Here is a 13,980-nt window from a genome sequence, read left to right on the forward strand (position 1 = left end):
AAAATTCCCTTTTATCTAAAGGATCTGAACAGAATACAACAGGCAGGTCCGGGGACTGGGAGAGAGACCATTCAGAGAGAACAGGGTGACATGACCACTTCTCATGCTTGAGCATGAACCATTAAAAATGCAGATCCCTGAGCCCCATCACCAGCAGGTCTAGGACGGAAACCAGGCGTGTCTGTTTCCTAAACACCCCAGGTGATTTGATGTAAGCATGTAATGGATCACACTGTCAGGAACACTGATTTGGAGGGCAAACACTCCAGGGTGTAATTAGGCAACAGTAAACTCTATTACTAGGCAAAGAACTCCTGTGGTTCCAAAGGATGCTTAGAAACTCATCAGAGCACCTTGAGTATCACATGAAGACAATGCTTTTTACCTATGAAAAATTTTGAATAAGGGAGTGAAATAATCTTTCCTAGGATGGATGTTTGTATATCACATAAATCAGATAACATCTCTTCCCCTTGTTGCACCACACACACACACACACACACACACACACACACACACACACACTGCTATGTGGGGTGAACGCAGCATGCATTCTGTCAGCAAGTTTTAAACTGTAGGAAAGAAACAACTGTTTGGTAAGTCAGACTTTTTCCTAAGGTTATCTGGTTAATTATCTTTCCCAAAGACCTCACCAGGGAGGGATGGGTGGACCCTACTTCAGAGAGGTCAGTCAATATCCTGCCAGTTCTAGCAGCATCATCCTAACCCACCCGTGGGGAAATGACAGGCATGACTAGAGCTCCTCCTGTTCAAGGCCCTGTTACTCTGGAGAGCATGGTGAGTGACATCAAAATTACAGACTCTCTTAGGAAACACAGAAACTCTGGTGGGCCCTTAATTTTCAAAAGTTACATGTGAGTTGTTAGAAGGAGTTCCAGAGGTGGCTGGGCCTGTCTGACACAGGCAAAGAATACAGGGAGAAGGAGGGACACTGCTGGTTTCCATCAGTGTTTTCACACAGGCAACCAGTGACTTCGGAAGTCATCAGTAATGACGGTAACCATGTTCCCAAGTTCCACGTTACGATGACACTTCGTCATCCACCACCACAAAATAAGCATCTGTTGGTCCTTTCACTGTATGCTTATCACTGTCCCTTAAGAGCTACATAGAGTGAAAAGTGTGTTACCACTCAGAATGGCAAATATCTACAAATACTGTGTGGAACATTAAACTCTTACAGTTAAGTCAAAGCTTAGAGAATACAGCAAAGAGCTCAACGAAAACAAACAGGAGAATGGAATTGGCCAGAATACAACAGTCTCCCTGGAATCAAGCCAAGCCTCCTGAAGATCCTGCCCCGCTTTTTATTTACGTGGGGGGAAAAAGTTAAAGAACAGCTTAAAGGACCCCAAGAAGTCAATAGGGCAAACTGTAATTTAGTACAGTCTGGCTGATAAATAAATCTTTTGTTTCTTTCCAAGCTTCCCCCCCACCTCCCCACACTCCTTTTAAATGTGCTGTATGAGGGAAGAATAAAATAGGCTATTATTGCCAGAAATGAGGTTAGGAGTGGATGCCAAGGAGAGGACCAAAGGCTACACAATCTCGGCGCCCCAAGCACCAAGTAAAGGCTTTCCTTTGATCAAAGGCTCAGGGAAGGAAAATGGGCATTGTGTGAAATGGAAAGCTTCCCAAGAGGATCAAAATTCCATCTGAAAGCAAAGCTGTATAAGAAAGGAACTTCCAGTGTTGGGAAGAGTTAACTGAAAGAAGGGCATTCCATACATACAACATGAAATTCCTTACACATCTGGCAAGCCCCTCCAGCCCCAGCAGTGGAAATTCCTTCCCAAGGTTATCTCTATCCCTGAGCAGCACTTGCACTGTTTCTTCTCGAATACATCGGCTATATGCGTTCTTTGGCAATGGGAAGTTCTTGTTCGCTTGTAATGTTTTTTATATGGTAGAGCATCTTCAAAGAAGCTGAAATTGTTCTAAGTACTGCAGTTTAAGTCTGGCAGATGAACTGCAAAATATTTCAGCTTGCTACTCTTGATTCCACTATGTTAAGGAATCATCACTATTTCCATTTAAAGTGAGTTTTCAGGAATTACTGATAAAAAACAAAAATTAAAATCGTTCTCTATGAAAACCTGGAAATGTGAACTTTTGGTACGGATAAGTAATTAACGTGAGTAACTTTGCAGCTCTGCAATGCCAGATCCCTGAAAGAACAGAGTAGGAAATAAGGTCATTTGTTTTCCACTCCATGGGGATTAAAAAGGTGGAAAATCAAGTTTTCTAAGAAGAAAGGTACTTAATAAATGCCAAGCATAATTATGAGTTTCTCAATGCTCATTTTCTCATAACTTCCATTCTATTACACCCACATACTTTCACACCCAGCTCAACTTCGTTCCTTCTCCCATTGTTTTCCCATTTGAAAAATCCACACCCCCCCATCTCTTTTACTCTTTTCGGCTAAAACAAATTTCACATCTAATCAGAGCCCAAATCACTTCTTTCCTTTAAGTCTTTAATTCACTCTTCTCCTTGACCCAAAGGTAATCTTGACCTTATTTTACATAACATTATACTCATACCATAGTACTTAAGGCTCCATCACTACATATTCACTCCTACATTTCTTGAAATTGATCTCTAGGTACCATAAAATATAATGTAACAGATCAACGGTCATTCTAAATGACTACTGTCCCCTTAAAATAGTCACCTTGAGTACTAAATAGACAAAGTGGTTCCACTGTTCAAAGCATTTTTGGATGCTCTCTTCTGAAAGTTTTAGGATCATATTCTTCTGATTATCATTGGTGGTAGGACAACCAACAAATATTCAGTAAGGCGCTCTCTCTCTCGCTCTCTCTCTCTCTCTCTCTCTCTCTGTATATATATCTGTATCTCCTAGCTAAATATTGGGGGGAAGGATACAAAGGATAAGGAAACCTCATCTTTACTCTCAAAGGTATAACTGATAAGTGCATGAAGTGCAAAGAAAGCTAACAATTCAGAAGAGAAAAGGGTCACATGAAATTGAAATAACCAAAAGTTTCAAGAAACAAAAGTCATTACAAATATGCTTTGAAGGGTAGGGAGGATTCAGGAGGTGGAGTCTGGGTTTGGCAGATGAAAAGTTAGGAGCGGCACATTCCTTGTAAGGTGAATGTGAGGTATGTTTACAGAATGACGAATAGACCCATAGATTTTTTTTTTTTTAATAAAGTCCAATATCATATACTATCCATTTTAAAGCTAATGTCTCCTTTTCCAACTTCAAATTCTTTGTTGCAAATCTTCTTCTATGTAATGTTTTCTGAATCGTCTCACTATGCAGGTTGTTTTCTCATCTTGCTTTCAACCAAAGTGAAATATAATGAATGATAAAGTACCAGTCTCATTTCCTCCTACAAGTTGCTACAAATACCTTTTGCAAAGAACTGGGGTATACTTAACACAGAGGTGAAAAAGACAATTCCCATCACCATTCACTCACACATGTATTCATTTGCCAACACCTGGCAATAGGTCCGCCCTCTAAGGAAGAACCGACTCCTGCCCTCTAGGAATTCAAAGCCAGGCAGAGTAAACACGATGAATACAGAAAACAGTTACCATGTTTCCCCAAAAATAAGACCTACCCCGAAAATAAGCCCGAGTTAAGATCATCAGTCAGATGGACACATTTAGAACGTTATGACAATGTTCTAGCAGAAGATGACATGACTGTATTTGAGTAAATGTAGATTGTTGTACATGAAAAAATAAGACATCCCCTGAAAATAGGCCCTAATGAATCTTTTGGAGCAAAAATTAATATAAGACCCGGTCTTATTTTCGGGGAAACACGGTAAGTAATAAAGGTGACAGGATGAAGTCGAGTCTTTCCTTATCTACACTGTGAATCACTCAGGCAAAAATTAAATGGAAACTCAAATATTTAAAAGTGAAGGCAATAGTGCTCTTCCTAGGTATTATATCTTTATAAAAATAGGCTCTTTAACTATAGTGCATAAAATACTGTGAAACTGTGAAGGGACAATAGCAACAAAACAACAACAAAATTCAGTATTCAAAGGAGAATGTTAAAAAAAAGTTGATGGTGGTACATCTCCATTTATTTATTTACTTATTTTATTTATTTATTGCCTATTTCAGAATTACATATGGTAAAAGCACATTAATAATTCTACAGAGCTAAAGACACACATGATTTATCAAGTAATTTGAAATACCAACTACTACTGAAATTGAAGCTAGTAATCCGCCTATAAAAAGAGTAGCTTGATTCCTAGAACTTGCTGGGACCCTCCACCATGATAGCTTTGTTTCTCTAGAGCAGGGGTGTCAAAACTGCAGCCCACGGGCCAACTGCGGTCTGCAATCCATTGTTAATTGGCCCGCAGCAAATTCCAAAAATATATTTAGTTTACTTAAATAAACCAGGTGAGGCAATACATACTTCACCTCGAGTGAGTGGCCCAGCTGTTTGTGTATTTTACTGCAGATGGCCCTTGGTAAAAAAAACATTGCAAAAAGTTTGGACACCCCTGCTCTAGACCAACTCACATACAACTATCAAGAGCTGGAAAGCAGATTCACTTGCTGTATTAATGAATGAAAATGATGAATAACCACCAGCCATCAAACACAACTGAAACATAACCAATTTCTGATAGTAATTATTTTATAATTTGTGTAATTTCCAATTTGCATACAATTAAACAATTTAAGTGTGTGTATTTTAATTATCATCAATTTGTCTAATACTTATTAAAATACAGGCTTATCTCTAAAAGTGGTAGGTAGAAGTGATTGCTAAGTTAAAGTGAGCTAAAATGAAGACATTTAAGTTCAACTTAAATGGCAAACTTTCTAAATCCCACGGACAAAGCTACCAGGAACACAGATATACAAAGCATTACTATCAAACACTGCTTTCGAGTTCGTTTTCTCCATTGCTCTTTGTAAACAGTGTGCTGGACTTGACCATGACAGAACTCTGCTCTATGATGCCTCACAAACTCTGGGTCCGTCAATGCAATATTCCACCCATGAACTTTTTTATCACCCATGAACTTTTAATAAATGATAAATTTAAAAGAGCTGAATTTGTCAGTACAGCAACACGTTTCAACACCAATATAATTTAGCACAAATAAGTTCACACTACTTTGATACAATATTAAAAACAATAAAATTAAGACCTGGGAAAGAAAGTTATATTCCTTGAATTTAAATCGGCAAAAAGTTGTCACCTTCACTGACTTTACAAAGAGACTTTTATTAAAAACAATTCACCATTGCAAATAATAACAATCTTGGCACTAATACCATCTGGGTCATCTAAATAAAGATATAGTTAATATAACTGAACTACTAATAACATAGATAAAGGTAAATAATGCATTATAATTACTAGTGACACACAGAATCAGAAAAGAACCCATTAAAACTACCCAAAACTACTGATTTTTGCCTCTCCTCTATAAACTAACTTGAAGAGTTCCAATAAAGGAAAAACAAACAGTGGTCATTCCAAGAACAATGTTTTTCCTCTGAAATTGCTGACCTGTGTGTGTGTGTGTACATCAGCATGCCATCTTTCCAGATTTAGAATGCCGCTGCAAATACCAATTTAAATGTCCTGTGAAAGTAACTCATTTGTTTAAAGAGAGAATTTGCAATAGGAAGAAAAATTAAGGGGATATGTGCTTAAGAGAAAAAGTCTCACAACTCCCACGTGTTATAATTGCACTGTACTTAACAAATTTCCCCCTGGATATCTACTCCAACTCTGTAATCTAAACATTCATTCCTTGAGACTTAGGTAAAAACTTAAAAATAAATTATGCTCTGGGACCTTTCTAACATGTTCCCTGCGAAACACACACTTGAGATTAGCACACATTCCTTAAGCATACAAATAAAAATAAGCAATAACATAAATGGCATATTCTCAAAACGACATACTAACTGTATAAACCTAAAAGAACTACATTAATACTGTTTGAAGCATAAACCTGATTTGCAAAATACAGAATACCAATTCCTAGCATTAAATATGTGTGCACATGTGCATGTATACTTACACGCTTATTACTTTGAAGATTTCCCAATAAAATCTTTCTTGGATAATGTGGGTGGGAGACTAAAATCTCATAGTAGTATATGGTGAAAAGGAAACTGGCTTAAAGCACAGTTTTTTCCAAAGGAACACAGCGGTCGCCAGGCGCTGAGCCCCACATACCAAGTCCCCTCCGCCTATCCCCCGTGCTTAGAGCAGGAGATACAAAACAGAAACCTCTACTGCAGTAAACGTCTACTTCTCAGTACTGCTACTTGTTAAATGGATGTGTTCACTTTGTAAACCCATCATATTTTACTCATATTTGTGCCTTTTCTATGTTTTTGTTATACTTCTACAAAAAGCCTTTCAAAAGGTTATATAAAGAGGTGTTAGATCCCATCCTTTCCCCAATTCCGGCAGGAGAGTTTATTCCCCGGAAAAAAATGACCCAAAGAGTTCCTGGCTCAAAGACACCAGGCATAGCAGAAAACACTGTTCTGCAAACAGGGGAATCGAATACATATCCACACATTAAGCCTTGAGCCTCCAGCTCTCCTCCCCACTCAGCTCTCTGAATCTTGGCATGCACTAGCCAGGCAGAAGACCAAAGGATTCCTCTCCCGTAAAACTGAGGTGCCCCAGGGAAAAGATCCACAGATACTGTCTTTGGAAGTTCCCCAACCAAAACACAAGGCCCACCCGTAGCAGTGAACCTGTATGGTGGAGAAGCCCTGACCACAGGCCAAGGAATCCAAATCGCTTTCAGTGGCTCACCATTAACTAGGAACAGAGAGCAAATGATCACCAAATAGTAAAGTCAAATTAGTAACATAAAAATCAGATATCTATACAAACAGGAAAAAAAGAAACAAAGACAGTGCAAGAAGAAAGTAAATAAATAAATAAAATATGCTCAGAAAGAGAAATGCACCATGGGGGGGGGGAACACACACAACAGAATGCTATTAAAATGCACACAAATTAAAAAACAAACAAAAGAACAAACAAACAGAGCTCTGAAAATGAAGGACAGCAGAAATTCAGAAAGATTAAGATAAACAAGAGAAAACCTGTTAAGAAGTAGGACATTAAGACAAAGAGATAGGAAGAATTAGAGGAGAAACAAGGAGCCCCCACCTAACAGAAATTCAGAGGAAGAAAAAAGAAAAGCAAGGGGGAGGAAATTATCAAAAAAAAACATAATGAGAAAGTTTTCCAAAACTGAAGTACAAAATTTTTTCATATCAAGTGTTCGTCATAGTGGCTAAAATAAAAAGTGTGTCATAAAAAGAAGATCCTAAAATCTTTTGGGGCTTGTTTAAAAAGAGAGAGAGAGAGAGAGAGAGAGAGAGAGAGAGGAAAAAAGGTCACCTACAGAGAAAAATCAGAAAAGGATAATGCTTTTCAAAGCAACTGTAGAAGCTAGAAAACCATGGCACACCGGCTTCAAAATTCTGAGGGAACCTGTTTTCCTTACTATTATAGAAGCCAGCCAAGGTATCAATCAAATGTGAAAGAAAAAACATTTTCAGATACCCAGTGTTTAATAAACTTGCTTCCCTATCCCCTTTCTCAGGGAGATCCTAAAAGACATTCCATTAAAAAGAGGGAGTAAACCAAGAAAGAAGTCACAAGACACAGGAAAAGCAGGGGCGGGGTCCAGCACAGGAGCAAGGAAAAGGTTACGACCGGGAAAACGACAAAAGGTAAGCCCAGGACGACATCTATGCAGCAGGCGTAGGGGAGCAAGGACCTCGCTGGCTCCGGCCCCAGACAAGGTGTGAAGACAGCATAGAGTTGTGTCAGCAGCTCAGGGATACCAGAGAAACGGGAAAGGACACAAGTGACAAAGAGAGGCTGCTATCCAGCCAGCACAATAAAGGAGATGAATCACGGCACTTAAGTGCCTTACCTGCAAATCACGGTTCCCTGCTCTACATAGTGTCACCTCTCAACACAACGGAACATTGATACCTATGCGCTGAGAAGACGGGAAGCAGCAGTTAGCGCATGTGCTGTGGGGCGGGGGTGGGACGGGAGTGTGTGTGACACAATGTGAAAGAATTAAATACCCATCTTCACAGTAATAAGGCAACATATCATGTCCAAGAACCAAAAATTTTTAAACAGTAGTATATACATAATATTTCGGAAGATGGGGGGAAACTGCAAAAGCCTCCAAGGAGGCTGCCTGGGGAGCAGGACTTGGTGTAGGGAGGGGCTGGAGTTCTAGGCACCTCGCTTTAAGTCTTGTTGCTAATTAATTTGTTTTATCTATATAGGCTATTAGCTTGATGGGGAAAATGTTTAAATTTTTTTAAAAATACAGAACAAAACAAAACCAAGAAATGTACAAAACAGTAGGCAAGAAAACTAGCGAGAATGAACTGCAGTAAGAAAATGGCAGTAAGACAACCAGTTCTCCAAGCTCCTGCGATATTCCAGGTGAGAGCTGGGAAGTGCTTCCTCTGACAGCAGGTAGAGGGCATATGTGTGTGTGTGGGGGGGGATAGGGAGCAGAAAGGGGGTGATGGGTTGAAAAGATATTTACAGATGTTGAAACAATAGATATGGGGGACCAATCAGGAGACGCTGAAAGAACTAATAATCGAGGCATTGCCACAAATATCCATCCATTTATCTATTCATTTAGTCCACAAGTGCTGGCTCTTTAGAAGCATTACATTCCCCTTGAATATAGAAGCATTTTGATTTTCTTTTTGTTTAGGTTTTATTTTTTGGATTATTATGAAAGATACAAATAGAAAAATACAGAAAATAATGAGCATCCAAGTACCAAGTATTTATCCTTTTCAAAGATTAATGTTTTTGTCATATTTGGGGCTAATTTCTTTCTTTCTTTCTTTCTTTTTTTTTAAGAAATATTACAGGGGTGGCCAGATGGCTTAGTTGGTTGGAGACAAACTCTCAACAACAAGGTCGCCGGTTCAAGTCCCGCATGGCAACTGGACTTGGAGCTGAGCTGCGCCCTCCACAACTACATTGAAGGACGACTTGGAGCTGATAGGCCCTGGAGACACACACTGTTCCCCAATATTTCCCAAAAAAGTTTCTTTAAAAAAAAAAATATTATGGATATATTTGTAACCCTCTTCAAACCATTCCCTAATCCCACCCCCCTAACTGCCTCCCAGAAGGTAACTGTTAACCTGAATTTGGCTTTCAACATCTCCATCTGTATGTATCATCTCTAAGATGAGAGTGCTGCTTTGGATGTATTCTAATGCCTAGGGTTTCCAGGCGGGAATTCCCACCCGTTCTCGTGAATTTTTTTTTGCTTTCCCATTCCTGAATCCTGAGGAAAGTTGGTCGGGAAATTGGAAAAATCGGCTCCTTGAACCCAGTAATACCCACAATGGAAATAAACGTACTACTCACAATGTATCTCTTAGACATTTTTCCTATTTCTCGCTAGGGTTTCCAGGCAGGAATTACCACCCGTACTTGGAAATTTTTTTCGCTTTTCTGTTCCCAAATCCCAAGAAAAGTTAGTGGGTAAATCGGGAAAATCGACTCCTTGAACCCAGGTGGTTGGTAGTATAGACCGTCACTTTGTGGAAACGATTCATATTGGAGAACAGAAAACAGTTTATATCTCAGGATTCGGGAACAGGAAGGCGAAAAACATTCCTGAGAACGGGTGGGAATGCCACCCAGAAACCCTACTAATGCCCCTTTAGGTTCGAAAACACTAGGAGATTCAATAATATGATGTAAAGTTCTTGATGTTCTATAATAGAAGTACAGAAGCCTATACTGCTATGAAATACACAAAAATATTTCCAAATAATTTCAAAACTCAGAAACAGACTCAACCATGATGTAACCCTTTGGCAAAAAATCGTAGTAACTTTATTATAGTTAGTGTCAATAAAAATACTATTATCAATTCATAGGGCATATGAAAACCTAAGCTCAAGAATTTCGCTGTGCTTTCCTTTCATTGTACTTCTCAGCTCCAGGGAACAATGAGGAAGTGCTCAAGCATAATATCTTACTGGCGTTCTTACTGCCTATGTAACTAATTCAATGCAGCACCAAACTGCCCCAGTTCTTCTCTGCCATGCAATCCAGTAAAAATTATTTTTAAAAATTTGTAATGCCAGTTTTCCTTAAAAATGTCCTTGATGATGCATGAAAATTCTTTGTGTTACATCTTGACCTTTATTTTTTGGGTGATAAAATGGGAAGTACACATAAAGCACTTCTTCTGTATACTAAAGTGTGATGGTTATCTCAAGGAGGTCACTTGTACGATTATTTGAGCTGTGAGCCAAACTATTCGCTATGTTTATGGAATAGCACTTTTACTTGAAAGAACAACTGACAAACTCGTTACTTAGACTTGGGTATTTGGCAGACATTTTCTCTACAATGAAGGGAGAAGGTCAATTCGGGAAAAACAACTGACAGTTGTTGTTGCCAAGGATAGGCTTCAAGCTTTCAATTGAAAATTAAAATTTTGGAAAACGTTTTCACAGTGAGCTTGACAACATTCCAATACATAAAGATTTTTCTGATGAGATCAGTAGTGATAATAACAAACGGAACTTCTTCAAATTGTATAATGAAATGTGTTACCATGTGGAATATCTGTATTACCCAACAAACCAGTATTCCAAAATACATAATGCAGTAAAATGATGCATGGGCAGAGATCCACTCAAAGTGCAAGAAAAGCCAATGGATCCTAATGTAAAAAGGATTTAAAAAGTTCACTAACAGGGTTTTAGATTCCACATTAAAACTAACATTTAAGAAACGATTACTTGTCAAGTTTTGGTATAGTATCAAAAGGATATTCACAATTATCTGAAAAGACCATTAAAATATGTTCCCTTTTTTCCTACATATCTGCAAAAAGTTTATAATAAACACTGAATTATTCTTTCTGGATGTTAAAAACCATAAACACATAATCACAATGGTTAATTACCATAGTTTAATCTCTGATCATCACTGGTCATTTAAGAACAAATTAACAATTGATTATTTAAAGTTGTATTCTTCTTAAGTTATAGTCTCATATATTTACAACAAATACATAAGTATTAGAGGCTTCATTTACCACAGAATCAAGATTGAGCGTTGCTCTAAAAAAGGAAAAGGAAACGAATAAGGGAAACTCTTAAATCTGTTTTGGATACGTGCAAATAAAGTCCCTTCTCTCTATTTACAAAGGAGCAGACCCCTATTCATTTGATATGTGACTCTTGAAAGCTACACACTAATCACCTAGGTGACCCACACGGTGTTAATGGATTTAAACCTCAGTTCTTAAATTTCTAAGGAAATGTCTTTTTCATGGGGAAAAAAACTCTACCTTTTGTACATTTCAAAAGAATTTAATCTGACCAAATCTCTGTAGTTCAGAAGTAACACACCAAACATCATTAACTTTTCACAGGCACATTTGTAGATCAGTTAAGAAATAGCAGTGATTTAAAGAAAAATGTTCTTATGTAAATCTATCCAGTTAATAAATACCATAAATCATTCATTTCAAAGGCAGGAACCTTGAAAACAATTTCAGGATGAGAATTGATAATGTCTTCACTAATAAAGTCCTACTATCCTGCCCTCTAAACGAGAAACGTCAGACACTAGCTTTTTAAGTCAGAATATTACAGGAACAACCAGAAGCTGACAGCCCTTCCCATTTCTGCATGCTCACCTTTGCAGTTCATTGAGCCCCTTGGCAGTTGGTAGACTGGGATTTTGTCTTAAGAAGTTCTGTTTTAAGTTGAGATGAGTGAGGTCTTGGCTGTAGAAGAGGTTGGCAGGCAGATGCTCCAGGCTACAACACGAGAGGTCCACTGAGCTGATGCGCTGTGATGCAACCTAGAGGGAGGGGGACAGAAGCACGATTCAATTCTAATTCCATCCATTTATACTCTAACGACTTTCTGTGGGTAGAAATAAAATAACCCTGATGGGAACACACACACTATACAAGTAGCACTATGAGTCCAAACATAAACCAATAGAGTGTTTACTTAGTATAGACCTGAGTCAAGTACATACTGTAAAAGCAGAAAACAGTGTCCTTGCCTGGCAAGTATTTACAGTAACCTAGTATGGGAGACAGGTTACAAAGAGCACAGATTATCCTATCACGTTTAGTGATATCAGCAATCACCTCCAACTATAGGGGTTATGTTCCTGAAAACATCCATGGTAAGAGAATTCAGAGCTAAATAATACAAGACGTCAGAGTAAATACAGGGTTGGGAGACAGACACTAAGATCTAGACTGAACCTATGAAAGTCCTTGTATGTTGTGATTTAAAATAGCAAGAATAAAGACAAGTCTTGCACGTATGTGTAATAATAAAGGTAGTATATAATCGGATTCCATTGTTTGCCTGCTGTAAACTTCAAGTTTGTTTCTCCCACAAAGTTTCAGTGAGATATTATAAATGCACCATGTTTTGCTTCATGTAGGTATTTTACCATGTTTCCCCGATCATAAGACCTAGCCGGACCATCAGCTCTAATGTGCCTTTTGGAGCAAAAATTAATATAAGACCTGGTATTATATCATATTATACCCGCTATTACATTATATTATACCCAGTCTTATATTAAAATAAGACTGGGTCTTATATTAATTTTTGCTCCAAAAGACGCATTAGAGCTAATGGTCTGGCTAGGTCTTATTTTCGGGGAAACACGGTAAGTAATATTTATTTAATGTCCAAATGTTTATCCATATATTCAAAGCCTTCCTGATTAAATGACCTACCATGGCCAGAGTCCCAGGCCTGCGGACCAACTAACATGGTGCATACAGAGAAAGCACTGGGTAGCCGGTATCTCTCAAATGCTCTCGCCAATATTCCGGCTAAGGTGCCTGCTCATGCCCCCGTGCATGGCTGCAGCCCCACTTACACACACCATGGCACCTTCTTCCACAGAGGGCCTGGGAGTATTGTTCTAAGCTCGGGGCTGACTCCCCAGCATGCACCATCTTTCCCAAAGCTCTATGATCAGTTTGATGTCTTCTTTTGTTACCAAAGCCCAGCTGTCTTTTTCCTAATTACAGGAGGCAGCGGAACACGGTCCTTGGGAGCGTGGCTCTGGTGTCAGTGTGCGATCACATCCCAAGCTCCCCACTTAGGAGCTGAGAGAATCCGGAGCAGATCACTGAGCTCCCCAAGCTCCAGTTTTCTCAACTGCATAACAGACATATCTACACGCCTGGCACAGAAAAAGCATTCCCTAAACGGTGACTGCTAGTACTCGCATTACCACTACTACTTCCAAATAGAATGGTCCACATCTTACATCCACTGGAATCCAAATTCTCCTGATGCTAAAACATAGAGTGTTGATGGCATGTTTTAGGTTAGAATGAAATTACTGTGCACACATGAAAGCTAAGGGAGTAACGGGGGCGGGGGGCGGGGGGAGGTAGAAAAGGCCTGGCAGGGCTCAACTCAAAAGATTTTACAAAGGAAGTCTGGTTTGCATTTTAGCAATTTCATCTTTCCTTGAATTTTCACCATTAAATAAGAAAAAGAAAATCCCAAACAGAGCCAAATCATCCATGTAAATCAAAAGATGTGAAAAGAGCCAGAATTTAATGGGCCTGAAAGGCAGGTGCAAACGTGCCACAGCCACACAGGATTCCCGGGCACGAAGTGAGGCTGAAAGTTGTACTCAGTCAAACCATTTGTTCAAAAATATGTGTTGAGCGTGCAATGGTGTGCCAGAGCTCGTATCTCCTGAGGCCCAGCAGTAAAACAAGATATGTGCCCTGAGTCAGGACACCTAACAGAAGGAGAGCGCAGCCACGAGAGTACATGCGGATGGTTCTAAGGGCCCAGGGCGTGATCTAAGGAGGCAGGAAAGGCTTCCCAGGGACCAGGATGTCCAAGCTCAAGGCTGCAACTCGAGTGAAAATCTGT

At 39.1% G+C, this 13,980-nt stretch overlaps 1 protein-coding gene across 1 annotated transcript in view; it reads right to left on the minus strand.

Annotated features, from left to right (window-relative positions):
* Nucleotides 1-13,980, minus strand: part of PHLPP1 (PH domain and leucine rich repeat protein phosphatase 1) — a 177,709-nt gene that overhangs the window by 63,867 nt on the left and 99,862 nt on the right. Inside the window, exon 4 of the mRNA XM_019729352.2 lies at nucleotides 11,745-11,911. Coding sequence (XP_019584911.2) covers nucleotides 11,745-11,911 — 167 coding nt within the window. The remainder of the gene's footprint in view (nucleotides 1-11,744; nucleotides 11,912-13,980) is intronic.

Source organism: Rhinolophus sinicus, linkage group LG09 (genome assembly GCF_036562045.2).
Source record: "Rhinolophus sinicus isolate RSC01 linkage group LG09, ASM3656204v1, whole genome shotgun sequence".
In the NCBI taxonomy this organism is placed as follows: Eukaryota; Metazoa; Chordata; class Mammalia; order Chiroptera; family Rhinolophidae; genus Rhinolophus; species Rhinolophus sinicus.